General features: G+C 48.7%; 2 protein-coding genes and 1 long non-coding RNA gene across 6 annotated transcripts in view; 2 read left to right on the plus strand and 1 right to left on the minus strand.

The window, feature by feature from the left end:
• Positions 1-1,733: 1,733 nt before the first annotated feature.
• On the plus strand, positions 1,734-6,524 carry AURKAIP1 (aurora kinase A interacting protein 1). Of its 2 annotated transcripts, none has more exons than XM_064396838.1 (4): positions 1,734-1,781; positions 2,213-2,301; positions 3,776-4,218; positions 5,735-6,524. In XM_064396838.1, the coding sequence occupies exons 2-4, from the start codon at positions 2,250-2,252 to the stop codon at positions 5,837-5,839; spliced, it is 600 nt and encodes a 199-aa protein (XP_064252908.1). In that variant the 5' UTR covers positions 1,734-1,781; positions 2,213-2,249; the 3' UTR covers positions 5,840-6,524. The 2 variants fall into 2 exon arrangements, with proteins under 2 accessions (XP_064252908.1, XP_064252907.1); XM_064396837.1 differs by lacking the exon at positions 1,734-1,781 and adding an exon at positions 1,797-2,092.
• A 1,559-nt stretch (positions 6,525-8,083) lies between these two features.
• On the minus strand, positions 8,084-9,513 carry LOC135284968 (uncharacterized). Its single transcript, XR_010350022.1, has 2 exons — positions 9,408-9,513; positions 8,084-8,750 (listed from the first exon to the last, which is right to left on the minus strand). It is a non-coding gene; the product is annotated as an uncharacterized LOC135284968 (long non-coding RNA).
• Positions 9,457-26,900, plus strand: part of MXRA8 (matrix remodeling associated 8) — a 31,449-nt gene continuing 14,005 nt past the window's right edge. For 2 of the 3 annotated variants that reach the window (XM_064396830.1, XM_064396832.1), the window contains exons 1-5: positions 10,659-10,798; positions 18,074-18,598; positions 22,634-22,654; positions 23,214-23,522; positions 24,853-24,954. In XM_064396830.1, the coding sequence (XP_064252900.1) occupies positions 18,550-18,598; positions 22,634-22,654; positions 23,214-23,522; positions 24,853-24,954 (481 nt within the window). In that variant the 5' untranslated portion in view covers positions 10,659-10,798; positions 18,074-18,549. Of the gene's footprint in view, positions 9,591-10,658; positions 10,799-18,073; positions 18,599-22,633; positions 22,655-23,213; positions 23,523-24,852; positions 24,955-26,900 lie in introns of those variants that run through there. The other variant, XM_064396831.1, reaches the window with a different exon arrangement.

Consider the following 26,900-nt stretch of genomic DNA (forward strand, 5'->3'; position numbering starts at 1 on the left):
CTTCGGGGAATCACAGAACCCTCGGGGAATCCCAGAACCCTTCAGAGAATCCTTCAGGGAATCACAGAACCCTCCAGAGAATCACAGAACCCTCAGGGAATCCTTCAGGGAATGACAGAACCCTCAGGGAATGACAGAACCCTCAGGGAATCACAGAACCCTCGGGGAATCACAGAACTCTTCAGGGAATCCCAGAACCCTGAGGGAATCCCAGAACCCTGAGGGAATCACAGAACCCTTCAGGGAATCACAGAACCCTCGGGGAATCACAGAACCCTTCAGGGAATCACAGAACCCCCGGGGAATCACAGAACCCTTCAGAGAATCCTTCAGAGAATCACAAAATCCTTCACAGAACCCTTCACAGCATCACAGAATCCCTCAATCACAGAACCCTTCAGAGAATGACAGGGGGCTGTGAGGGACCATGAAGGGCCATAAGGTCCTGTGAGGAACCCAGATCAGCACCCTGAGGGACTATGAAGGGCCATAAACGCCTGTGAGGGGCCATGAAGGCCATAAAGTCCCATGAGGGACCCTGAAGGGCTGTGAGGGACCATAAACACCCATGAGGGACCATGAAGGCCACCAAGTCCCACAAGGGACTGACACTGGCCCCTCGTGGGACCCTGAAGGGCCGTGAGGGACCATGAAAACCACAAAGTCCCACGCGGGACCAACACGCGCCCCTTGCGGGACCCTGAGGGGCTGTGAAGGACCCTGAAGAGCCATGAAGGACCATAAACGCCCCTAAAGGACCACGAAGAACCACAAAGTCCCACACGGGACTGAGACCGGCTCCTCAGGAGACCCTGAAGGGCCGTGAAGGACCATAAATGCCCCTGAGGGACCATGAAAACCACAAAGTCCCACGCGGGACCGAGACCTACCCCTCGCGGGACCCTGAAGGGCTGTGAGGGACCCTGAAGGGCTGTGAGGGACCACGAAGGGCTGTGAGGGACCACGAAAAACCACAAAATCCCACGCGGGACCGCCACGCGCCCCTCGCGGGACCCTGAGGGGCTGTGAAGGACTCTGAACGCCCGTGAGAGACCATAAAGGCTCCTAAAGGACCATGAAGAACCACAAAGTCCCACGTGGGACCGCCACCCACCCCTCGCGGGACCCTGAGGGGCTGTGAGGGACCCTGAAAGGCTGTGAGGGACCATGAAGGGCCGTGAGGGACCATGAAAACCACAAAGTCCCACGCGGGACTGACACCGGCCCCTCGAGGGACACTGAGGGGCTGTGTGGGACCATAAACGCTCCTAAAGGACCACGAAGAACCACAAAGTCCCACGCGGGACCGCCACCCGCCCCTCGCGGGACCCTGAAGGGCCGTGAGGGACCATAAACGCTCCTAAAGGACCACGAAGAACCACAAAGTCCCACGCGGGACCGCCACCCGCCCCTCGCGGGACCCTGAGGGGCTGTGAAGGACTCTGAACGCCCGTGAGAGACCATAAAGGCTCCTAAAGGACCATGAAGAACCACAAAGTCCCACGCGGGACCGCCACCCGCCCCTCGCGGGACCCTGAGGGGCTGTGAGGGACCATGAAAACCACAAAGTCCCACGCGGGACTGACACCGGCCCCTCGAGGGACACTGAGGGGCTGTGTGGGACCATAAACGCTCCTAAAGGACCACGAAGAACCACAAAGTCCCACGCGGGACCGCCACCCGCCCCTCGCGGGACCCTGAGGGGCCGTGAGGGGCCGTTGCCCGCGCGCGCCGCCAGGGGGCGCTGCGGGCGGCCGGAAGTTCCGGTGGCGGCGGGGCCGGTGGGTGATGGCGGCGGCGGCGGCGGGGCCGTGAGGGGAGGGCGAGCTCCGCGGCTCGGGGGCTCCGTGCGGACCCCGCCCGGGGCGGGGCAGCGCCGGCAGTGCCGGCAGGGCTGAGGGGAACGAGGCGGCCCCTCGGTGACGGCCGGTTTTTATGCCGCGCGGCTGCTCCTACCGGCCGTAGGGAGGAGCGGGGCTGTGCCAGGCAGCCGTGTTTTTAAAGTTAAATATTTGGTATTTGTTAATAAATCGCCTCCGCGGCTCGGCTGCTCCTGTGCTTGACCCCCACAGCAGAGCCCGGCAGACTGAGGGTAAAACCAGGAGGATGTTTAGGGTCTCAGCCTGTCTTTTGGGCGTGTGGGGTTGAATAGGGAAGGTTTTTTTAATGCTGCATGTTTGCATTACTGAAATAAATATTCTTATTCGAACAGTCATTGCTGGCTCTGCCAGTGAACAAAGAGAAACAAAATGTTAATATCACGGCTGAGTTCCCAGTTACTGAAGGCTTCGAGAATTGCAGGTAAATTGGTATTGTGTGGCCAAAAATTGTGTTTGTTTGGGTTTATTTTCCTGGCGTAATTGGGCTCCCAGAAGGTTTGTTTTTTCCCACCAAGCAATGCAGGAGAGAGGAGGATCTTGTTGAGTCAGTGGTTGTCAAATGCTTTTATGTCTCTGATTTTTTATGTGTGTATGGTGTGGCTTTGGTTTGACCTTAGGAGAAGATTCCTTAGCAGCAGAGAGGTTTGATACAGCAAACCCTTCCTTACATTCCTAATTAAAGCACAAGGACGTTCCTCTTCATGGGATCATGGAAGGGTTTGGGCTGGAAGGGGCCTTAAAGACCATGGAATTCCACTCCTTTCACCTCCTAGTGAAGGAGAACCTTCAAGACCATGGAATTCCAACTCCTTCAGCTCCCACTGAAAGGAGAATCTTAAACACTGTGGAATTCCAACTCCTGCTGGGCAGGGACAGCTCCTACTGAAGGGGAACCTTAAAAACCATGGAATTCCATCCCTTTCACCTCCCAGTGAGGGGGAACCCATGGAATTCCAACTCCTCCAGCTCCCAGTGAAGGGGAGCCTTCAAGACCATGGAATTCCATCCCTTTCACCTCCCAGTGAAGGAGAACCTTAAAGACTGTGGAATTCCAACTCCTGCTGGGCAGGGAAACTTCTCAATGAAGGAGAACCTTAAAGACCATGGAATTCCAAACTCCTGCTGAGCAGGGAAACCTCTCAGTGAAGGAGAGCCTTCAAGACCATGGAATTCCAACTCCTCCAGCTCCCACTGAAAGGAGAATCTTAAACACTGTGGAATTCCAAACTCCTGCTGGGAAGGGACAGCTCCCAGTGAAGGAGAGCCTTAAAGACCATGGAATTCCATCCCTTTCACCTTCCAGTGAAGGAGAACCTTAAAGACCATGGAATTCCATTCCTTTCACCTCCCAGTGAGGGGGAACCTTAAAAACCGTGGAATTCCAAACTCCTGCTGGGCAGGGAACCTTCTCAGTGAAGGAGAACCTTAAAGACCATGGAATTCCAAACTCCTGCTGAGCAGGGAAACCTCTCAGTGAAGGGGAACCCATGGAATTCCAACTCTTCCAGCTCTCAGTGAAGAGGAACTTTAAAGACGATGCAATTCCACTCCCTGCTCCTTCCAGTGAAGGAGAACCTTGAATACCATGGAATTCCACTCCTTTCACCTCCCACTGAGGGGGAACCTCCACCCTGCTCTGCCTGGGCAGCTTACCCAGTAAAATATGAAATATTTTTAGCATGGCAGCACTGCAGTTAAAACTGAAAACCCTCCCTTGCCTTTGTGACGCCGATACAACTTCTGCGAGCGCGTCTCCCTCTATCAGCCTGCTCTGGCCAGATCTCTCTGTTTCCCAAGGATTTTTTAAGGACAAACTGGCAGTTTGAGAGCTGGGCAGAGCTTTCCCCTGGAAAATTCTGCCTTTTGAGGGCAAATTTTCTCCCTTTCTCCCCAAGGCCACCTCCTGCCCAGGTCGGTGTCGTCGTTCCTGTGCTGCCGCTCTCCGTGCGCGCGCTACAGCACCCAGCCCCCCAACACCAGCGGGGCCCAGCCCCAGCAGTGGCACACGCTGGACCCCGAGCTGGAGGAGATCCTCATTCCCAGGAAACTCTCCATCAGCCCCTTGGAGAGCTGGCTGACCGTCAGGTACTCCCTGCCCAAAGCCGGGGACGCGCGGGGGGAAGCCGGCCATGAAAAGCCGCAGCCCTTGGAGTGTCCCCCTGCTGCTGGGACAGCGGTTGTGGAGGAAGGAGAGGGAGGCCTGGGTGACAAGGTGCAGTGCAGGAACGTGCTGAAGATCCGCAGGAGGAAAATGAACAGGCACAAGTACAAGAAGCTGCTCAAGAGGAGGAAGTTCATCCGCAGGAGGGTAAAGGAGGGGCGCAAGAAGAGGCGTCAGGTGAGCTCAGGGGAGGGGGAGCTCCCCGGCAGAAATGTGCCCACACATCAGCCCAGCTTCTCCTTAGGTGTTGGATGGTGGATTTAAATGGATTTAGGGGAAAATTACCTTGAAAAATCAGCTTGTCTTGCTTGATTTTCCATACAAAGGAAAAAAGGAATAAAACTGAAGTAAGGAGTTCTGTGAGTCAGAGAATTTAAGAAAACCAGCTTCTGGTCAGGTGTTGGGTGGTGGATTTAAGTGGATTTAGGGGAAATTGAGCTTGAAAAATCAGCTTGTCTTGCTTGATTTTCCTTACAAAACTGAGGAATAAAACTGAAACAAGGAGTTCTGTGAGTCAGAGAATTTAAGAAAACCAGCTTCTGTTTGGTGTTGGGTAATGGATTTAGTGAAAAATTACCTTGAAAAATCAGCTTGTCTTGCTTGATTTTCCTTACAAAACTGAGGAATAAAACTGAAACAAGGACTTCTGTGAGTCAGAGAATTTAAGAAACCAGCTGATACATCACTTTTGGGTCAAATCCCTGATTTAGGGATTTTTTTTGTCTTGCTCCCTGCATGGACACTAAGAACTCTAAAACTGAGACTTGTCCTCTCTGAATGCAGCTTTATTTTATTTATTTAGCCTGAAGCTGTGCCAGGGGAGGGTCAGCTTGGGCACCAGCAGGAATTTCCCCATGGAAAGGGTGTCCAGGAGCTGCCCAGGGAGGTTTGGGGTCCCCATCCCTGGAGGTGTCCCAGGAATTCCTGGATGTGGCACTCGCTGCAGGTGACAGGGTGGACATCACTCACAGCTGATGAGACCTCAGAGATCTTTCCCAGCCTCGGGGATTCTGTGATTCCAAACATAAATGTGATAATTGCTGGGCTCAATTTTTCTTCCATGACAGTAATTTAGAACTATGTGTGATTAATGGAGATGAATTTAGTATTTGTGTGAAGGATAAATTCATGTGTCCACCCTGGCTCAGGGAGAATGCTTTAATCTTCATTTTTCCCCTGTCTTGCCACCAACCTCAAGTGTTTCTTATTCTATTTTTTTTTATAGAACCTTTTATTTACTAGAAGGGGTCAGGGAAGACATGGGGGGTTGTTCAAGCTGGGCATGTTCTCCTTTTGTGAGATAGAATTTAGTTCATTCTCTAGGAATTCTCACCTTGACCAGATTAGGGTTAATTGTAATTCCCAATTCCAAATTAGGGTTAATTGTAATTCCACTGCTTCAGTTTTGCAGTGAATTCTGTACAATTCTCTTGTTTTCCTTTTTCCTCACCATTTCATTGTCCACCTTCTCAGTTTTCCTTGCACAGCACTTTAAAATGACACTGCCAAAATCCCTGTGCATTTTAATGTCTTCTGATGTATTTTTCTGCAGTAAAATTCAATATTTTGACACTTAAAACCTTTGTTTCCTTTGTGTGTGTTACACCTACACTGTCCTTGGGACACGTGGGCAGTGGCTGTTGCTTCTAAGCTGTGTTACCATTTTTTTTCTCTCTTTTTTTTCCTATTTCAGATAAAATTTGAGAAAGATTTGGAGCGCATCTGGAAAAAAGCTGGCTTGAAAAGTGCTCCTGCAGGGTGGCAAACCCCCAAGATCTACCTGAGGAGCAAGCGATAAAAAAAAAAAACCCCACCTGTCACAAATTTTAACCTGCAATTGTAATTAAAAAAATATTTAAGTATGTTGATGACATTTAACCTTTTTCTGATTGTGATGGAAACGGTAGGAAGGAGTTTTCCCAGGACAAACTGGCAGCTTTTCCTCCCCAGAGGAGAGGTGGGAGCTCTTTCCTGTGGTCATTGCTGAATTTCTGGAGTCTCTCTTTGAGATGAGGCTGAACCTAGGAAAAATCAGGTGTGGGAGAAGGGATCAGTGAAAGAATTCCTCTTGTTTATATGGCACAAAAAAGTTCTTTTCTAAATTGCATTCTTTCACAGCCTTGCTGCAGAAAGGTTGGGGTTTTCCTGAGAGTTGTGGTGGGGTGGGAATGGGATCAGAATTCCGTGGAATTTACCTGCAGGAGCTTTTGTTGTCTCTTACGTGGAGCCTTGTGAGCATCCTTAAAAGGCACATTTCTTTTTGTGTTAATAAAAAATGGTTTTTTTTTTGTCTTTGACTGACCCCTGTCATGTAAAACATCCAGATATTGGTCAAAGCTCAGAGCTAATTGTTCATTAAGTACAAAAACTTTTGTGCCTGAGACAAGCCTGATACAATCAGCTGCTTTTGCATGGTTGAAGAGAGTTGTGAGAGCTGTGAAAAATACAGGTGTTTAAAATAAACCCTGACAGAGGACTTTTAATCTGAGTTCTGCTTTTCTTTTGGGGCTTTGAGGCACTTCTGGGTGGTTCAGTGTGATTTAATTTTTGTATTTTGGCAAAGAGATGGAGTGGGCTGAGGGGGAAAAGGATGAGCTGGGAAACTCCCTGAAAATAATTCCCTTTTTTCTGCTAGGAGAGAATAAACTGAAAGGGAGGGAAATAATCTGGAAATCATTGCTGCACGAGGTGCAGTTTAGGACATCCTGAGCTTCTCGGGGCCTTTCCACCCCTCACAGGCAAGAATTCCTTCCTAACATCTTAAATCTCCCAGGATTTGCGTTTTCCATGTGGAAAAACTCCTGTCTGACAAGGCAATAATCAGGTTTTACACCCCAGGGCTGTGTCAGCTTCCTTCAGTGTTCTTGGAAATTGAAATCCACTGAAGAGAGAGGTGGAAAATGCCCCTGATTTTCTGTAGGGGGAGCATGAGTCCAGGATATTCTCACAAAGCTTTATTAGGAGCTGCTTTTCCTCTCCAAAATATCTGAATTTAACACTTAACAAAGGTTTATGTGCTTGTGTAGCTGTGGTAACAAAAACAAAGCTGCAAACAGGAAAGCTTTGCTGTAAAATTGCCCAAATGTTGAAGATTTCCATTATTTTGCTGTTCTGAGAGGAAATGGTTGAAAACCAGATAAATTCATTACAGAGCTTGGAGATAACTGAGTGGATTTTATGTCACTGATTGGGCTGGAAAGGTCCCTGAAAATTGGAATATAAACCTAATGTCTCTCATTTTTCCCTAATTCTTGGATTCTAGGCAGGCAGCAAGCTCAGCTGAACAGAAGAAATTCAGGAATTTCCTCTCTGATCAGGTTTGGCTGGAGTGAGTTGGCTCTAAAATAGGAAATAGCTGACTTGGAGGGGATAAAAAGTGAATTTTGTTTCTCTGAACCAAATCCCATTGCAAATGTGGAGGGTGTTGCCCCATTTTGGAAAGCTCAGAGCCCAGCAATGGCAGTGGCAAAAATACAATTTATTTTACATGTTAGCAAGTAACAGTTCCTGGCAAACAGGATTTTGACTTGGAGAGCAATGTTTCTCACCAGAGTAAGAATTAAATCCATTTTTAAGAGTCTTGTATAGAAAATGTGGTGTTCCATGACACCAGCATGGATTCTTGAGGTTTTTTAGAGGCTTCTGGACATAAAATAAAAGTTATTTCAGCCACAAATAAATCCAGTTGAACTTAAAAAACACATTCCAGCTGAGAATCAGGATGATTGTATATGGGAAGGGGAAAAATGGGAAATAACTGCTTCCTGCAGCTTTTTCCTAAAAGCCTGCATCAATTTCCAGTATTTTATATAACTGGAAAATTGCTGGGTGCTCCAGATGAGGTGTTGGAATGACAGGAGATTTTTAGGATTGAAGCAGGAGATTCATGGCACTGCTGCACACAACTGGAGCAACAAAAAGAGAAATAAAGAGAAATATTCTTCCTGTTGTATGGGCTTCTGATAGCTGGTGTGCCTAAAATTTGGTTATTTGAGCTTCTTTTGGGGTTTTTTTGTGTGTGTGTGGTTTATTTCTGTTTGGGGTTTTGTTTGTTGTTGTTTGTGGGGTTTTTGTTTGCTTTGGGTTTGGTTTTTTGGTTGGTTGGTTGGTTTTGTTTTGGGGTTTTTTGGCATCAGAGGGAGAGGATTTTTTTTTTGCTGCTGGAGAATTTCTCTGCAAAAAAAAAAAAAGAGTTGTTCTGATATTTTTATTGTAAGAACTGTTCTTTCTTCCACCAATAGGCTCCAGCCCCCAAAGGGAGTAAATCAGCCAGCATCAGGGGATGTTTATTGCACTGGGTGTACAAAACACCTTTCAGGGCATTAACAGGCCCATTAATAATTAATAAATTTAATAACCCCGAGCAGGAACAGTGGGTGCCTTTACTCTGGTGAGCTGATGGGGGCACTTTGATGTGAAAAACCCAAATGTTGGTTACGTTGGCTGCTCCTCACATCCCAGAGCCAGCTGTGCTTTGGTGGGACTGATCCCTGCTCCAGAGGTTCCCAACTGAACAAACCAGCCTTGTTCCCACCAAAAAAAAAACCTGGCTGAGTGGAATTACCAACCTTGCACACAGCACCTGGGCCTGGCTCAGATGCCATCTTTTCTTTTCACCGTTCATGCTGGTCCTGTTTTCCAGGAAAACATCTTGGTTTGGGGTCATTTGGGCTGAAACTCTCCAAAAATAACAGCACGCAGTGCCCAGCCTGGAGCGTTTGGGAAATGGGTTTGAAAAGTGGTTTTTTTGGTGGTTTTTTCCTACTGCTTCTTAAATAAATAAATAAAAATATCAATAACTGTCGCTGCTGTAAACATCTGAGGTAGCTTGGAGCAAACACAGGGTGCTGGTTTTCCTGTGGAAGAATCCATTCTTGCTTGATTTTCCCTACAAAACTGAGGAATAAAATTGAAGCAAGGAGTTCTGTGAGTCAGAGAATTTAAAAAAAACAGCTGATACATCACTTTTGGGTCAAATCCCTGATTTAGGGATATTTTTGTCTTGCTTCTTGCATGGACACTAAGAATTCTAAAATTGAGACTTGTCCCCCTTGAATGTAACTTTATTTTCTGCAAAATTATGGGAAGAAGAGGAGGTGGAATGGACAGTGGCACCCTGACAAAGCTAAATAGAAGTGGCTAAAATTTGGTTTGAAGTAGAAAATGTTTAAAAATGAGGTTTGTTTTTTTTTTTTTACTAAGAACTCTAAAAGTGAGACTTATCCCCCTTGAATGTAGCTTTATTTTCTGCAAAATTATGGGAAGAAGAGGAGGTGGAATGGACAGTAGCACTGACAAGGCTAAATGGAAGTGGCTAAAATTTGGTTTGAAGTAGAAAATGTTAAAAAATGAGGGTTTTTTTTTACCTGTTTAGTAAATGAGGCCTGGTGCTGCTCAGGCAGGTGTTGGCTGAGGGAATTGCACTGCCTTTGGTCTGGAAAAAAACCCTCCTGGAGCCTCTCAGCACCTCTGGAATTCCTTTCTCACTTGTAAAATGATTGGTGTCAATACAAGGACGTGGAATTGTGAGCAAGGAGTTGGCACAGCAGGTGAAAAATTAACAGATTTTTGTGTTTTAAGGGAATTAGGATGATCTGGCTGAGTTTTAGCAGCAGCCAGTGAGGAACTGGTTAAAGCTGCAGGAAAAAAGAGCTGGAGTCAGCAAAGGGTGAGCAGCAGTTACTCACGGCCTCACCCCGCCTGGCTCAGGGCTGTGTCAGGGACTGAGGGGTCCCTGCTGGCAGCACGGGCACTGCCAGGCCAGGGGGGCACAGACAGGCCAGAGTGACACTGCCAGGCCAGGGTGACATGGCAGAGCCAGGTCAAGGTGGCACAGACAGGCCAGGGTGGCACAGACAGGTCAAGGTGGCACAGCTAGGCCATGGTGGCACAGCCAGGCCAGGGTGATATGGCACAGCCAGGCCAGGGGGCACTGCCAGGCCAGGGTGACACTGCCAGGTCAGGGTGACACAGACAGGCCAGGATGACATGGCACAGCCAGGTCAAGGTGGCACAGACAGGTCAGGGTGACACTGCCAGGCCAAGGTGGCACCAGGGTGACATGGCACAGCCAGGCCAGGGGGCACTGCCAGGCCAGGATGACATGGCACAGCCAGGTCAAGGTGGCAATGCTAGGCCATGGTGACACAGGCTAGGGTGACACAGACAGGTCAAGGTGACATGGCACAGCCAGGTCAAGGTGGCATAGCTAGGCCATGGTGGCACAGACAGGCCATGGTGGCACAGACAGGCCAGGGTGACATGGCACAGACAGGCCAGGATGGCACGAGGGTGACACTGCCAGGCCAAGGTGGCACAGCCAGGCCATGGTGGCACAGACAGGCCAGGGTGACACAGACAGGTCAGGGTGACACTGTCAGGCCTGGGTGACATGGCACAGCCAGGCCAGGGTGGCACTGCCAGGCCAGGGTGACACAGACAGGTCAGGGTGACATGGCGTAGACAGGTCAAGGTGGCATAGCTAGGCCATGGTGGCACAGACAGGCCAGGGTGACATGGCACTGCCAGGCCTGGGTGGCACCAGGGTGACACTGCCAGGCCAAGATGGCAGAGCCAGGCCAGGGTGACACAGACAGGCCAGGGCCGCACTGCCAAGCCAAGGTGACATGGCACAGCCAGGCCATGGTGGCACAGACAGGCCAGGGTGACACAGCCACAAAAAGGTGGCACAGCCAGGCCAGGGAGACATGGCACAGCCAGCTGGGATCGGCCCAGCAGCACCAGAATCATCCCCAGGGTAAGTCTGGGACTGCTCACCCTGAATTTCCACCTTGTTCTGAGGGAGAAATTGCATTTCCAAACTGTTCTGAGGGAAAAATATGGATTTTCAAAATGTTCTGAGGGGAAAATATGCATTTCCACCTTGTTCTGAGGGAAAAATTGCATTTCCACCTTGTTCTGAGGGAGAAATTGCATTTCCATCTTGTTCTGAGGGAAAAAATGAATTTCCATCTTGTTCTGAGGGGAAAATTGCATTTCCATCTTGTTCTGAGGGAGAAATAGCACTTCCACCTTGTTCTGAGGGAGAAATATGCATTTTCAAACTGTTCTGAGGGGGAAATTGCATTTTCAAACTGTTCTGAGGGAAAAATATTCATTTCCACCTTGTTCTGAGGGAGAAATTGCATTTCCACCTTGTTCTGAGGGAGAAATTGCACTTCCACCTTGTTCTGAGGGGGAAATATGTATTTTCAAACTGTTCTGAGGGAAAAATATGCATTTCCACCTTGTTCTGAGGGAGAAATTGCATTTCCACAATGTTCTGAGGGAGGAATATGAATTTTCACCTTGTTCTGTGGGAGAAATTGCATTTGCACCTTGTTCTGAGGAACTGCATTTCCATGTTTTTCTGAAGGAGAAATATGGATTTCCATATTTTCCACCTTTTTCTGAGGGAGAAATTGGGATTTCCACATGTGCTGTCATCCCCAAAGTGGAGTGGGAACTCTCTCATGGTTTCTAAAGGAGGCAAAGCAAGCAGCACCCTGGAGATTTCAGCTAAAATTTTGGTTGCCAGAGTCCTTTTGGGTTAATCCTGAGCAAATACACTTTTCACACAGACTCCCCTTAAAAGCTGACCACGCTCCATGTTTATGTGTCTAAATTTGGCAGCAGGATTATACTGAATTATGGAAAGCAACCTCCTTTCACCCAAAGTATTTTTATTTTTAATGAAATAACACAACTCTGGGAGGCACCTTTGAGCACCCTCTTCAGGACCAACCCATTAATTTTCCCACTCTTTTCCCAGTCATTTCTGATCTCAAAATAAGCTGGAATCCCACTGCTTAATTATTTTAGGCGGGTGCAATGGATGGGCTGCAATTAGTGTCAAAACCTCCTGTTCCCACGTGCAGAGAGGCCACAAAATGTGCTTTGAGGCACAGCGCTGGTGGCCACAAAGGGGACACAAAATGTCAGCTCTCAGCTCCTGAGAACTCCCAGAATTTTCTTGTTCCTCACAGGAATGAGCAGTGCTGGGTGCTGTGGCTTGAGCTTTTCCCAGGCTGGAGAAATCTGATTTATTGGAGGAGTGAAATTCAGTTTGAGCAGTGCTGGGTGCTGTGCCTTGAGCTTCTCCCAGGTTGGAGAAATCTGATTTAGTGTTGGCTCATGGAGGAGAGAAATTCAGTGCTGGGTGCTGTGCCTTGAGCTTTTCCCAGCTGGGAAAAATCTGATTTAGTTGGAGGAGTGAAATTCAGTTTGAGCAGTGCTTGGTGCTGTGGTTTGAGCTTTTCCTAGCTGGGAGAAATCTGATTTAATCTTGCCTGTTGGAGGAGTGAAATTCAGTGCTGGGTGCTTGTACCTTGAGATTTTCTTAGGTTGGAGAAATCTGATTTAGTTGGAGGAGTGAAATTCAGTTTGAGCAGTGCTGGGTGCTGTGGTTTGAGATTTTCTTAGGTTGGAGAAATCTGATTTAGTTGGAGGAGTGAAATTCAGTTTGAGCAGTGCTGGGTGCTGTGGCTGGAGCTTTTCCCAGGCTGGAGAATTCAGACAGTGGATGAGGTGCAGCCAGGAGCTGCTGCTTTCTCCCCCATTGCTGGGGACAGTCCCAGGGGCTGAGCACATTTCAAAGGGTGATTTGATGCCTCAGCCATTTCCTCTGAGCCTCCTGCTGTCTGCCAGCTGCCAAACTGGACCAGGGCTGGGGATCCATCCCCCAAAGTGCAGCCTGATGGATTTTTTGTGGATTTGGGAAAGCTCAAGTGCTCCAGAAGCACATGGCAGTGAGTCAGTCCTGTGTCATGCCTTGGACACTCTTCTGTCTCGGGCACTCCAGGTTCAAAAGTTGATTTTGGGGGATCTTTTGTATAAATTTAGAAGCTTTTGGAGCACTCAGTTTCAAGCGGCCTTGAAAAAAATCCTGATTTTTTAGGAAAATCCAGTTGCTGGCTGCTGCTGTGGACCTTAGGGAAGGATTAAGAGATGCAGATACCTGAGCAGAGCCTCTCCTGGAGCTCTGATTGCTGTCACTCCAATTCAGAGCTGCACGTTTTTCCATCCCCTCATGGATTTTGAGCTGTTTTTTCTTTAAGACTCTTATGTTGAAGACACCCCTGGCCCTCAGAATAGACTGGGAGATAAATACTTAATAATTCAGATGAAATAAAAGGTAGAAAATGTCATTTCACTGGGGTAAAGAAGCAACAGGTAGAAATGACTCCTAGGGAATGGGAATACTGGGAAGGTCTGAGAGGCAGGAGGGATGAAATGGGGCCAGTGGAAAGTTAAAAATGAGAGTTTTTCTCAAAATCTTCCCCAAATCTGTGCAGCTGGTCCAGGCTCTGCTCCCAGTCCTGCCACTGCTGTGAGTTTGGGTGACTCATTTCCTTTTGTGTTCCATGGCTCCCTCCTGCTCCTGTCTGTTTAGATTCCAAATTTTTCCTACCAGGAGCTGCCTGTGCCGTGTGGGACAGACCCAAGTGTGCTGTGACCAAGAGAGAGCCCTGCACACCTCAGTGAGGGACCAGAAAACACATTTAATGTGATTTTAGTCCTTTTTAAACAGCATTTAAATCGAAACAATCATCTCAAGTACTTAAAACTTTTTTTTTTCAATAAAATAATTTTTCTAGAGAAGTGATTTTTCAGATTTACCTTCACACAATTTGGTCATGCCCAAAAAATATTAAACTTAACAGAAAACTATAATTTACACCTGCTCTGTGGGTGTCTGTGAGTTGCTGCTTTGTGTCTCTTTTTCCATCCCTGATTTATTTGCTGCCTGTTGTTTTCTCATTTCTCCTTGGTCAGTTGTTTTTTTTGGGTAGCTTCTGTCTGGAATAAAATATAAAAGAAAAAAAAATCAGTGTTGGTTTCCTGGGCAATTTCTCTGTTTTTCTAACTGGTTTTTATTAATGCTTTTGAGATGAATCCCAGGAATCTGAAGCTTTCCAGCCAAAGGAGGTGTTTAAATGCTGTGCCATCCGAGGGTGCTGGAATGCAGGGAGTTCTGGAGATGCCTTTGGGTGCAGCCAGAGCTCTGTGACCTGCTCCAAGGACACACAAACAATGGATTAATGGGAATAATGCACACAGCTGGAAATGTCCTGGGTGCTGCAGTTTAACTCCTCGCTCTGTCCCGCTCATCCAGCTCTGTCCCAGCCACTCTGCACAGCCCAGCGTGTTCAGCACATCAAAACCCTCCCAGCATTTCCATCTGCAGCAATTCCTGCATTCCTGGACGTGCACACGGATGAATTTCTGCTGCCTGGCTTGGAGGGAGGTGGGGATTCAGGGCAGGAGGGAGTCGAGGAGCTGCAGAGCCCAGCCCCAAACCCACCTGCTGCTCCCGTTCCTCGGCTTTTCCTTCCAACTGGAGCCTCAGGCTGCACCAGGGGAGGCTCAGCATGAGCATCAGGAGGAATTTCCCCATGGAAAGGGTGGTTAAAAGTGGGAATTGCTGCTCAGGGAGGTTTGCAGTGCCCATTTTGGAGGTGTCCCTGCAATTCTCAGGGCTCTGGGCTGGGGACAAGGTGGGGATTGAGGCTGGACTCAATCTTGGAGCTCTTTTCAGCCTCAGTGATGGTGTGAGGCTCTCTGAAGCACTGAGTGTTTTACTTACCTTTGAAACAGACCTGTTTTGAAAGAAAATTTGCAACAACCTGAAAGCCACGAGGGGTTTTTGTGGCCCTTTGGTTGTGATCAGCTCAACCTTGGAGCTCTTTTCCAAAATCAGCAGTGCTGGGATGGAGGAGTGCTCGGGCACAGCAGTGACTGCAGTGGGGCATTTCTGTGCACCTCACCTCTCTCTGGCTATTATATCTCTATATCTCTATAATATCTCTGCTATTTCATGCTCCCATGATATATTTTTTTTAATCCACCACAGCCTAAAGGTGTCAGAGCTCTGCCCTGCTCATCCTCCAGCCCTGTTTGCCCCAGCTGCTTTGGTGGCTGCTGATTACAGTGGATTCCAGTGAAATGAAACAAAAAAACCCCAAAAAACATCTGCTGAGAGCATCACCTTGTCATCGTGGCTGTGCCCTCCCGAGAAGGCAAATCAGGGGGTTTTGTGTTTGTGGCTGGGGAACAAGCAGGGTAATGCTGGGGCTGGGAGGTGCCTGGCGTGTTCCAGCCCTGCAGTAATGACAGGCTCTGCTTGGCAGCCTGGCCTTGTGGTTGGCTTTCAGTTTTGTCCTTTCAGTTCACAGTTCTTGCTCTAAGCTGGATTATTTCAGGCTTGCTTAAGGGCTTCGTGGCAGCTGGAAGATTTGGTTTCAAGAGAAAAGTGAAAGATTAAAATGGTGTTGGTGTAAATTAACCCTGAGCTGCTGTGCCTTTCTTTTGCTGTTCCCATGCAAAGTTCTTTATTTCCATATTTTATTTTGAATTTTATTTTATTTTTTCCTTGCTGCCTTTGCCACTGCCAATTAGCTGTACACTTGTACTCTTTATTCCTAAACTGTAGCATTCCCTACTACTTTTCTGTCCCAGGAATTTAATCCTTTCTTCTTCCCATGAGCAGGTATTTTCTCCTTTGATCCTGGTGGAACACTCTGCATCCTGTATTTAAAGAAGTTGTTGATGATAAGCCTGGAGTGCTGACAAACCCTGCACACAAGGCCTTGTGCTGTAATTTGTGTCAAGAGATCATTAATGCTGGCATTCCTTTTTAATTCCTGTATTTATGTGAGGATGGGGTGGAAGGGGCCACTTCCACTCCTGTTTGCCAGGCTTAGTGCCTCCCAAAAATTGCACTGAAGGATGGAGAGTTCCCCTTTTTTCTCGATCCAACACTTGCTCAGTTTTTCTGGCTGCTGGTCTCCAATCTGGATTTATTGGGAAGTCTCTCAGTGCAGCCTGAAAACAAAAAAACCGCTAAAAATGGAAGAGATGGGGAGGAGGAAACTCCCTGACATCCAACACTTCCCACCAGCCAATTACCCTCGCGACCCTGCACTTCCAGCAGGGCTCTGTCCACCTGAGTCGCTGCTTTAGATGTGAATTAGGTGTGAAAATTCATTTTGCCACAATGAAAAAGAGGCGACGGGAGCCTTTTTTGTGCTGCTGACCTGATCTGCCGGCAGGTGCAGAGCCTGCAAAACCCCTCCTGCTGCTGCTGCTGCTGCTGGAAATTCCCTTTTCCTTGCCTGCATGAAATTGCTTTCTCTGGTCAGGATTTGTGGTCAGCAGTGGGCAGCCAGGGATGCTCGGTATTGGGAGAATCATCCTCAATTCTCCTGGGAGTGGGGAAGGAGAGAGGCTGAGGAGCACAGCTCAGCTCCGAGTGGAGAAGCTGGTTAAAAATTCAGCTCCTAGACCAGGAAAAATGTTGACACAGCTGCTCTTGCAGGATGTCTTTGGAGTAGCAAAGCCCCAGGAAGCAGGGCTGGCTGCAGACTGTGCAGGATTACAGAAAGAACAAGGCAGATATATATAAAAAATATATAAAATAATTATAACAACGCCCTAAACGTGTCCCTTTCATCCCCTCTGTGAACCCCACAGAAGCTGCTGCTCTTCCCCTGGGTGATTTTAGGAGACTTCAGCCTGGACTTGGCTCCTTGCAGTCAGGAAATGTCCAGTCCATGAGAGCAGCAACCACAGCAATCTGCTCCCTCCCAAAAACCCCGCGAGGAGCAGGCAGTAACCTCTGCAGTGCCACAGCTGGGAGGCAGAAAAGTGGGGGAAAAAACCCTGGAATTGCAGCCTGGAAGGTGCTGCCCGTGGTTGGGAGGGAGCAGGGCATGGAGAAAATGAAGAAAAAGGAGAAAAATTTGCTGTTGGGAGCAGATTTTGCCTCGCAGCCAGGCATTTTCCAGGGTGGATCCCTGATGGAGACAACAGGAAAGGCTCCTTCTTCCAGGAGATTCAATGAAATTCCAGGAGATTCCGTGAGATTTCAGGAGATTCAATTAAATTCCATGAGATTCTAGGAGATTCCATGTGATTCCAGGAGATTCCAGGAGAGTCCATGAAATTCCATGAGATTCCAGGAGATTCTATGTGAATCCTTGTGATTCCATGTCAATCCATGAGATTCCCATGAAATTCCATGAAATTCCATGAGATTCCATTAAATTCCATGTGATTCCATGGGATTCCATGTGATTCCATGAGATTTCAGGAGATTCCAGGAGACTCCATGAGATTCCAGGAGACTCCACGAGATTCCACGGAACTCCAGGAAATCCCATGAAATTCCATGAGATTCCATGAAATCCCATGAAATTCCATGAGATTCCAGGAGGTTCTAGGAGCTTCCAGGAGGTTCCAGGATTTTTCCCTAGAAACAAACCACTTCTCTGGATCTGTCTTGGACAGTGTGGAGTTAACAGCAGGCTTTTCTTTTTTTTCCTTGTTCTTTTTTTTTTTTTTTCATGGCCATATTATCTAATAATAATAATAGCTTCAGTTTCTTGGAATTTGTTTGGAAGTGTCTGGTTCTGTCTGATGCTGGAGACAGGATCCTGGACTGGCTCGAGTTCTGATCTGGATGCTCCCAAAGTTTCCCTTGTTGCAGTGTGTAATTATTTAAATGTTTATTTAGGGGGTTGTTATAATTATAATTATAATTATAATACTACTCCTCTTTCCTGAAACTCTTCCCCCTCTGGGATTTTCTGGTAGAGTAGAGAGACAGAAAAATGTCAGAAGGAAAAATTCAAGTGTGACAATTAAGTTTATGCTCATGGGTCCCATGGGAAGGCTCCTGACTTGTGTTTTTAAGTTCTCTCGTGGAGTCCCACAGACATTTAAGAACAGTCACTTTTAATTCCTTTTCTTCACTTGATGATTAATTTGATGGAATTGTAAAATCCAATAAATCCAATCCACTAAATGGTGTTAACCATAAGCCACAATAACCTGACAACAGAATGTGAGAAAACAGAAAAATTTACCATATTTTAATTTTCCTATAATATATAATTTTACTTTTAATATCCTAGCAGCAGCTACTTTATTTCCTATTTTATACTTTATTTCCTGACTTTACCCATTGTAATTTTCCTGTAAATACCCAGCCCTTGCTTACAAATCACAGGACGGGGTAAATCTTGTTTTCTAGGTTGTCTTTGGAGACTGGAGCTGGAAGTGAAACCAGATGAGGAGATCAAAACCCCATTGAAGGCAGCAGAATAAATCCAGTCTGGAGCAGTGTCAGACAAAGGCAGGAACAGCTGGATCAAGTAAAGCACGAGGAAAATTGGTTCCATCCCTAGGGGGAGGGAGAAAGATTTGTTTTGTCAGCCCAGAGCTGTGTGGGACCAAGTTTGATGTCAGAGTGAGGGAGGGCTCAGGAGGTGCCAGAGGGAGGGGAAGGACGAGAGGGATCTGCAGAAAGTGCCAGGGAAGGGAAGGGAAGGAGGTGGAGTAACCCTGCAGAATCTGAGCTGCTGTCCTCAGCTCTGGGGATGTAAATTGATGAGGTCATAGTGTTTTCCAGTTACAGAAAAGAAAGTTAAAGAAGGGGGGGAAAAAAAAAAAAAAGAAAGTTTTCAGCTTGTTTTTCAAGAGAGGAGAAAACTCCGAGGAGCCGAAGAAATGGAGCAACTTTTAAAACTCCTCTTGTGGCAGATTTTGCTTCAGCAAAGTAAGCTCTGAGCTGCTGGTGTGGTGTTATTTCTTTTTCTTTCAGCTGCACTGCCGGGCTGGGGGCTGGCTACAAGATTTTGAAGTGTTATCTTTGTAAGACTTTGTTCAGATTCCTACATTTGCTCTGTTTTCATCTGGGGAGGGGAGGGAGCCATAGCTTTCCTCTCTGCTTTTTGGGGAGAGAATGGAAAAAATGTTTGAGGTTGTTGGAGCTCTGTTCAGCATGTTTGTGCAATTTTTTTTTTCCTATCAGTAAATTCAAAACCAATAAGCTTGGCTGTGAGTACAGCAAAGCTTTCAGAGTCAGATTTTTAGGATTCAAGGTTATTTTTTTACTTTTGAAGAAGCAGAAACAGCTTGGGGGGTGTGTGAGAGAGGATTCAGATGGAGGGGAAGAAGGATGTGTGGTTTTTGGGTTTCTTTTCCTCTTCTCAGCATAAAGACAGACCCAGAATTCACTTTTGGGTAGCAAGGTGCAAGAAAGGAGTAGGAAGTGAGGAGTTCTTTGGGGACTGGTGGCCCCCTGCTCTTCCCAGCCCTTTTAAAAGGCTGTGCCTGACACCTGAGCTCTTCAGGACTGAGGTGGAATAAGGTGAGGAGTTCTCCCTTTGGCCCCTGATTAATCCACTTTCCGTGTCACCATGGAACTTTTGCAATGCCCCAAGGCAAGGCTGAGGAATTGGCAAGCGATGGGATCAGTCATAGGCACAGAAGGGTTAAAGTGGCTCAGAAATCTGGGCTGTGGGGTGGGTTAAAGAGGAGGAGGAGGAGGAGGAGGAGAGGCCACAGCTGTGTGCTCCAGAAGCACCAACCAGTCCAGTGACTCCCAGCGAGGCTTGGCAGGGCAGCCAGGGCAGGAAGAGCAGGTTGGGCTGCTGCAGAGCCAAAGGTGCCCCTGAGCAGGGATGGTCTCTGACAGAGCTCCTGCTGCATTTTGGGTTGACCTGGATGCACTGAGCCTGCCTAAATCAGGTTGTAATCCATCAGGAGGTTGGGGATGGGGGGAGATCTGTGACCCCTCCTGCACAGGAACCACTCCCTCAAGTGTTAAAGTCTCAGGGAGGAACAGCTCCGTGTTTGGAATGGCTCTACAAACCCATCCCGTGGGCCTGCAGCCAAGGCCAAGCTCACAAGGCTTTAAAGCTCTGCTAAAATCCCAGAAAAAAATCCCAGATCTCGGAGGGATCCTGTCTGTGCCCCAGCTGGGATTGGCTCCTTGCACAGACACCAGGATTTCCCTTTCTGCACAGGCAGCACATTCCTGCTCCCTGCATGTTCCTACCTGCAGGGGTGCAGGAGCTGCTGGGGCTGCAGGGGTGTTTAAGGGCTCTGGAATCCTTTTGGGAAGTGGGGGAGAGGCTGCTGCTGGGAAAGTTGGCCCAGGAAGCCTTTAAAAAATAAACAAACACAGAGATTTGGAGAAAAATCCCAGCTCAAAGCCTGGCTTTGAAGGGAAATTCAGTTTTACTGAAAAGCTGAGTCTTGCAGGCTGGGCTGGGAGCAGTTTAGGCTCAGCTGTTTTGCTCACCATATCTCCCTTCCAGATGAGCCCAGATGTTACTGCTCAGTGGGTTCAAAAACCCTGGGCTCGTTTGTGTCACTGTCACCTCCAGGCTGCTGCACCAAAGCCCTCAGGGCCTCTCAGCCCCCTGAAGAGTCAGGCTGGAGCCACTGCCACTCCCCAGAGAGTTTGGGGACAGCCTGGTGGCACTGGCTGCTGCTTTTCCCACCATTGTGTAACGACCCCACAGAGCCCATTAAACCTCCTGTAAACAGAGGGATTTGTGGCAGAAGGGAGGAATCTGGCACCCACAGATTTGGGGAAGGACGTGTCCTTTTCTGCTCTGGTTGTTTTGCATCCCCCAGTGTGAAAGAGGAGCTCAGAGGTTCCCTCAGCACCGAGCTGAGCAGCAGCTCCTGAGTCCCAGCAGGGCTCAGGGGACAATTTTCTGTCCCTGTCCTCCAAGGACACTGCCTGGAGAGCTCTGAGCATGTCACACATCTTGCACAGCCCCAGCCTTTTGCTCCTAGTTTGCCCACAGATTTTTTTGGTTTTTTGGGGCCTTTTTTTTTGTGGCTTAATTCTTCACATGAAAAATGGATGGGATTCAAGAAGTGCGAGCTGGCTCTGCCTTTTACAAGGGATTAAGAAATCATTTTCCAGGCTGCTTTCCTCTTCCTCTGCTGTGGGACCACAGAATATCTCTGGGATCCTGCTGACTCAGCACAGAACGTGTCAGGGGACAGCACAGAATTGTCTTTTGTTGGGGTTTTTTTGTGGTTTCATCACCCAGAGAAGACAAAGTGCTTCTCCATCCCATGGAACTTGAACTTCTAAAATGAAAGCCACAGCTGAGATCTGTGTTGACAGCTCTGAAGGCAGCTGAGGTTTAGAAGCTCCAGGCCCTGGAGGCTGTGGGGACAGAGGTCAGAGCTCTGTCCAGGTGCTTGAAAATTCTTTGGTTTTACACTTGACTCACCAAAATCCCTGCTCCCAGCTGAGCCCAGGGCTGGAATTGTCACAGGGAAGGGAAGGGAAGGGAAGGGAAGGGAAGGGAAGGGAAGGGAAGGGAAGGGAAGGGAAGGGAAGGGAAGGGAAGGGAAGGGAAGGGAAGGGAAGGGAAGGGAAGGGAAGGGAAGGGAAGGGAAGGGAAGGGAAGGGAAGGGAAGGGAAGGGAAGGGAAGGGAAGGGAAGGGAAGGGAAGGGAAGGGAAGGGAAGGGAAGGGAAGGGATAAGGAAGGGATAGGGATAGGGATGGGGAAGGGAAGTCCTTGCCCTGGCAGGTGGGAGGTGCAGGACTCCAAAGAGGTGCAGGGGCAGGTGCTGGTGTGAGCTCAGAGCTTCTGTCACTCGCTGCATTTGCAGTGCTGCATTCCTAAATCTGCCTGGTAAACTCGGTGCTGCTCCGTGTTTTTCCCATTAGCTCGCCAGAGGAAGGAGAGCAGTAAATGCCTTCATTCCTCTGCCCGAGCCAGCAGAGGATGTTTCTGTCCCACCAAACCAATTTGTTTTTCATGCAGGGCTTGGAAGCAGCCTCAGACACCACTCCCCAGCTCCCAAATCACTGTTCATGTCACGACATTGTCCCCTGGCCCCCTTCAGCCACAAGGACACAGTGGCACCTCAGCTGTTGGCCGGTCACAAGTGACACCAATTTTTCCTGATTTGGTGCTGTGGAAGAGATTTTTTTAATCATTCTTTTGTTTTTCTAAGCCAAATCTAAGTCCTGGCTTGCAGAGACAAGGGCTGCAGCTGGCACATTGTGCAGAGACAATCAAAGGATGGAATTATGATGTCTCTTTCTTACATACAGAGAGCACAGACCTTGGCCAGGATTTGATTTTTCTCTTTGTGATGGTGAGATTTTAAATGGAAGGAAAAATACCTCCTGTTTGAAGTGCCTTTGAGCTGGCAGTTCAACAGCCAGTGCTGCTCATTTTTTGTTCATAGGAGGAAACCAAGTTAATTCTCAGCACTTGGGGGTGTGCTAAAATACTAAAATACTCCCAATCTGGAGTTGAATTTGAAATTCATAAATTCCAGGGCTAAAGAAAAAAAAAATACAGTCTTTGTCTGGAGGACTTTGTGCCTGTGACATTAGCAGGACAAAACCTCCTGTGATTTTGATGGGTTTGGCTGGGTGGAGAGATGAATGGTGGGGTTGTGTTGGGAATCTGTGTTGGGAATCAAAAGCCTGGTGCCAGGAGACCTTCCAGACCCCTCCCACACAAGGAGCAGGAGCGACTGGGCCAGAGAAATGCAGAATCAAAGGAATTGGTTCATCTCTGGCAAAGTTCCTCCTGTGTGGATCTGAGTCATGTGAGCTGCTGCACCCAGAGCATCACAGAATTAACTGTGCAAAGAGTGTGGCTGGAGTGGGAAATGGATATAAACACCCAGCCATAAACATCAGCATTAACAGGGAAGGGAATGGATGGAGCAATGCCAGAGGTGGCTGCTGACTTGGAGTGTCTTTGTAGCTTTTTTTATCCTTTTGTTGTCAGTAACACTCTTTGTTTTCTGCTTTGACAGGTTCTGTGTGCTCATATTCAGGTGAGTGGCATCTCTAAATCTGCCAGGTTTTTTATGATCATGGGAGGAGTGAGAGGGCCCTGATTCCATGGCATGCACAGGGGCTTTCATTGCTGACTTCCATGGATTGTGCATCCCATGCACTGGAGTGTCTAAGCCTGGACTAAACCAGGGCTCAGGATTAGGAAGGGTGGGTGGGACAGCTCGAGTGTGCAGTCCTGATTAGACACATGAATGAAATCTGTGGTTTAAAGTTTTATTTTTTAGGAAAAGGTGCTTCCCCCTGAGGGGGGCACTGAGCAGGCTCCCCTGGGAATGATCCCAGCCCCAAGAGCTCCAGGAGGGTTTGGATCCCTCTCAGGGATGCACAGGGTGGGGTTGTTGGGGTGCCTCTGCAGGGCTAAGGTTGGATCAGTGGTTCCTGGGTCCCTTCCAGCTCAGGATTCTCCATGACATTTCTCCATGCTGATCTTGAAACCTGAATCAAAAGCCTGACTCCCACTCCAGCATCTCCTTCCCACACCATTAACTCCATCACCCCACAACTCATTTTCTTGCCATTTCCTCCTGTTTTTTCCAGTCCCAGCCGACGCCTCCAACCCCGCCAGCGTGGTGGTGTCCGTGCTGAACATCAGTGCAGCTCTGGGCTCCCAGGCCGTGCTGCCCTGCAAGAGCCACCGCATGGTGTGGACCCAGGACCGCCTGAACGACCGGCAGCGCGTGGTGCACTGGGACCTGCTCAGCTCCTACTACGGGGACGGCAGGATGGAGAGGCTCTGTGACATGTACTCAGCTGGGGACCAGCGTGTCTACAGCTCCTACAACCAGGGCAGGATCCTCATGCCCGAGAATGCCTTTGCGGATGGGAATTTCTCGCTGGTGATCAAAGGTGTGGAGGTTGTTTTTTTTTTCTCCCCTGGGTTTTGGTGGAAATGGGTGGTTCATATGTTTTTGATAAATGGATTTGTGGTTTAGTTGAGGTGTTAGGGCATGGGTTGGACTTCATGATCTCTAAGGTCTCTTCCAACCTGGTCATTCTGTGAATGCCAGGTTAATAAGTCTATCTCTTCCAACCTGGTCATTCTGTGAATACCATGTTAATAAGTCTAATTCTCAGGGGGAATTTTAGGGTTTGGAACTGTCCAGGGAGGTGACGGAGTGGCCATCCCTGCTCTGGGAGCAATTTTAGGTGTGCCTGGCTGTCCTTGACACCTGGAATTCAGGATTCCAGGGTTTGGGAGCAATCTCAGTGCACTGCTGGCACTCAGTGCTCACCGTGGTTACTTGTGCACCTCCAATCTATCCCAGAAAACCTGCCCAGCTCAGCACGTTCAGCAGATCAAAGCCCTCTCAGCATTCCCTCTCACCAAATACCTGCATACCTGGACTGTTGCATTAATTAATTTCTGCTCCTTGGGCACTTAGGGAGGTGGAGCTTCCAGCTGGAGGCTCAAGGCAGGAAGAAGTTGAGGAATTTCCCCCAACTCCTGCACTGCTCCTGGGCAGCCCTCTGGTTTTGCTTCAAAATGAAGCTTCCAGCTGCCCCAGGGGAGGTTCAGGCTGGATAAAGGAGGATTTTTTTCCCCTGGAAAGGGCTGTTAAACATGGGAATTGCTGCTCAGGGAGGTGGTGGAGTCCCCACCCCTGGAGGTGACCAAGGAAGGACTGGACATGGCACTCAGTGCTCTGGGCTGGGGACAAGGTGGGGATTGAGGCTGGACTCAATCTTGGAGTTATTTTCCAACCTCAGTGATTGTGTGAGGCTCTCTGAAGCACTGAGTGTTTTATTTCCCTTTGAAACAGACCTGTTTTGAAAGAGAATTTGTAACAACCTGAAAGCCAGCTGGGCTTTTTGTGGCCCTTTGGTTGTGATTCAGTTCCTGAACTATAAACACTCCATGGTCATTGTTCCCTGCTCTCAGCTAAACCCAAACCAGCTTCCTCTTTCCACCTGTTAACAGAAATACACACATTTCTACTCACAAAAAATACACACATTTCTGCTCACCAGAGCAAATCAACTGAACAAATTATTTCATTAGGTGACCAACTCATTAGATTGGGTGAGAGGATTTGTCTCTGCTTAACCCACCCTGGTGATAAGGATGGCTTAGAATGAAGTTGTTTACATCCAGACAAGGATTTGGGAAATGCAAATGACACAAATAATATTGTCTCAGTATAAACCACTGAATTCCTCTCTGTTCCCTGCTCTGCAGGTGTTGCAGAGAGTGATGCAGGCACATACTCCTGCAATCTCCACCATCACTACTGCCACTTGTACGAGACGGTGAAAATCCAGCTGGTCGTGGCCAAGAGAGGTGGGTGTGGGGACAGCCCCGGGTGTGCAGCTGCCCCAGGAGGCTGGGGAGCTGCAGCAGGGCCTGCTGCTCTCCATGCCCTTGGCTGCCTGCTTCCCTGGCTTTCGGAGGGTTCATTTACAGAGCTCTCGTCTTCCTTGGCCAGACAGCGCCTGGAACCTCAGCTCGTGTTTGCTCCTGGTCGTTACCAAACTGTCCCTGCTGCAGCAGCAGCACACCCTGGTGACAATCCTCCCCCTGGTGACAATCCCTCCTCCAATGGTGACAATCCCTCCCTGGTGACAATCTCCCTGGTGATAATCCCCCCTGATGACAATCCCTCCCCCAATGGTGACAATCCTCCCTGGTGACAATCCCCAGTGACAATCCCCCCCTGATGACAATCCTCCCCTGGTGACAATCCCCCCCTGGTGACAATCCCTCCCTGGTGACAATCCCTCCCTGGTGACAATCCCCCCTGGTGACAATCCCTGGTGACAATCCCCCCTGGTGACAATCCCTCCCTGGTGACAATCCCTCCCTGGTGACAATCCCCCCCGTGTGACAATCCTCCCCTGGTGACAATCCCTCCCTGGTGACAATCCCCCCTGGTGACAATCCCCCCTGGTGACAATCCTCCCCTGGTGACAATCCCCAGTGACAATCCCCCCCTGGTGACAATCCCTGGTGACAATCCACACCCTCAGCTCAGCCCCAAGGACCTGCCTGTGCCCTGGGCAGCCTGTACTCAAAACCCCACCACACCTTAAGCCCAGCTCTGCACTCCAGCTGTTGGCAGCTGCAGGGAGTCCCCCCCATGCACACAGGCACCCATTAAAACCCCTTTTAAACCTCTGCATAGCACCAGTGCAGCTGCTGGGGTGGGAGTGCAGCTCCTGTGCTGCTCTCCCAGTGCAATAAAAACACCCCGAGAGCCCCAGGCTGCTCCTCCGTGCTCTGGCTGCTCCTGTTCTTCCTTTTCAAGAGCCAAGCACAGAGCAGTGCTGCTTCAGCTCCTCCACTAATTAGGGCCTTTGTGGGTAGGAAAGCATTTCCTGCTCCGAGGATTGGGATGAAGATCCTCGTTCCATTCTTAGCCTGTGGAGGGAATTTGCTTCCTGCTCGCTGAAGCAGGAGATTGAGTTAGAAGGAGGAGAAAGTGGCCTTGCTTCATGAAATGGCCAAGGATGTTAGAGGATAAAGGTTTTTTTTTTAAATAACTGCTGAAATAAATGTGAAAAAGCCAGGCTTGTTCATGTTCATGCATGTTCAGGCTGTGCCATGTGGCACTTTTAAGATTTTGGGAGGGGGTGTGTTATAGGATTCCAGTCTTGTGGAGCTTTAGAGAGGGAGAGCAGCCTAAGGTGTCTCTGGGTGTCCTTGACACTTGGAATTCAGGGTTCCAGGGTGTGGGAGCAATCTCAGGTGTCTCTGCGTGTCCTTGACACTTGGAATTCAGGGTTCCAGGCTCTGGGAGCACTCTCAGGTGTCTCTGCGTGTCCTTGACACTTGGAATTCAGGGTTCCAGGCTCTGGGAGCACTCTCAGGTGTCTCTGGGTGTCTTTGACATTTGGAATTCAGGGTTCCAGGCTCTGGGAGCACTCTCAGGTGTCTCTGCGTGTCCTTGACACTTGGAATTCAGGGTTCCAGGCTCTGGGAGCAATCTCAGGTGTCTCTGGGTGTCCTTGACACTTGGAATTCAGGGTTCCAGGCTCTGGGAGCAATCTCAGGTGTCTCTGGGTGTCCTTGACATTTGGAATTCAGGGTTCCAGGGTGTGGGAGCACTCTCAGGTGTCTCTGGGTGTCCTTGACACTCGATGTTGAGTGGGAATTTCACACTGACCGCGCCCATGAGATCGCGGCCTGCGACAGCAAATTGGCCTAAAATTTTGCTGGTTTTGGCCAAGGAAAGGACACCTGGGTGATGCCTCAGGTTTTGGCTTTTCTGTTTTTCACATTCTGTGCTG

This window comes from Passer domesticus, chromosome 22, assembly GCF_036417665.1.
Source record: "Passer domesticus isolate bPasDom1 chromosome 22, bPasDom1.hap1, whole genome shotgun sequence".
Lineage (NCBI taxonomy): Eukaryota > Metazoa > Chordata > Aves > Passeriformes > Passeridae > Passer > Passer domesticus.

Coding starts and splice junctions, on each gene's coding strand:
- AURKAIP1 (XM_064396838.1), top strand. CDS start 2,250: ATGTTAATATCACGGCTGAGTTCCCAGTTACTGAAGGCTTCGAGAATT. Junction 2,302..3,775: donor GAAGGCTTCGAGAATTGCAG/GTAAATTGGTAT, acceptor TTTCTCCCCAAG/GCCACCTCCTGCCCAGGTCG. Junction 4,219..5,734: donor GGCGCAAGAAGAGGCGTCAG/GTGAGCTCAGGG, acceptor TTCCTATTTCAG/ATAAAATTTGAGAAAGATTT.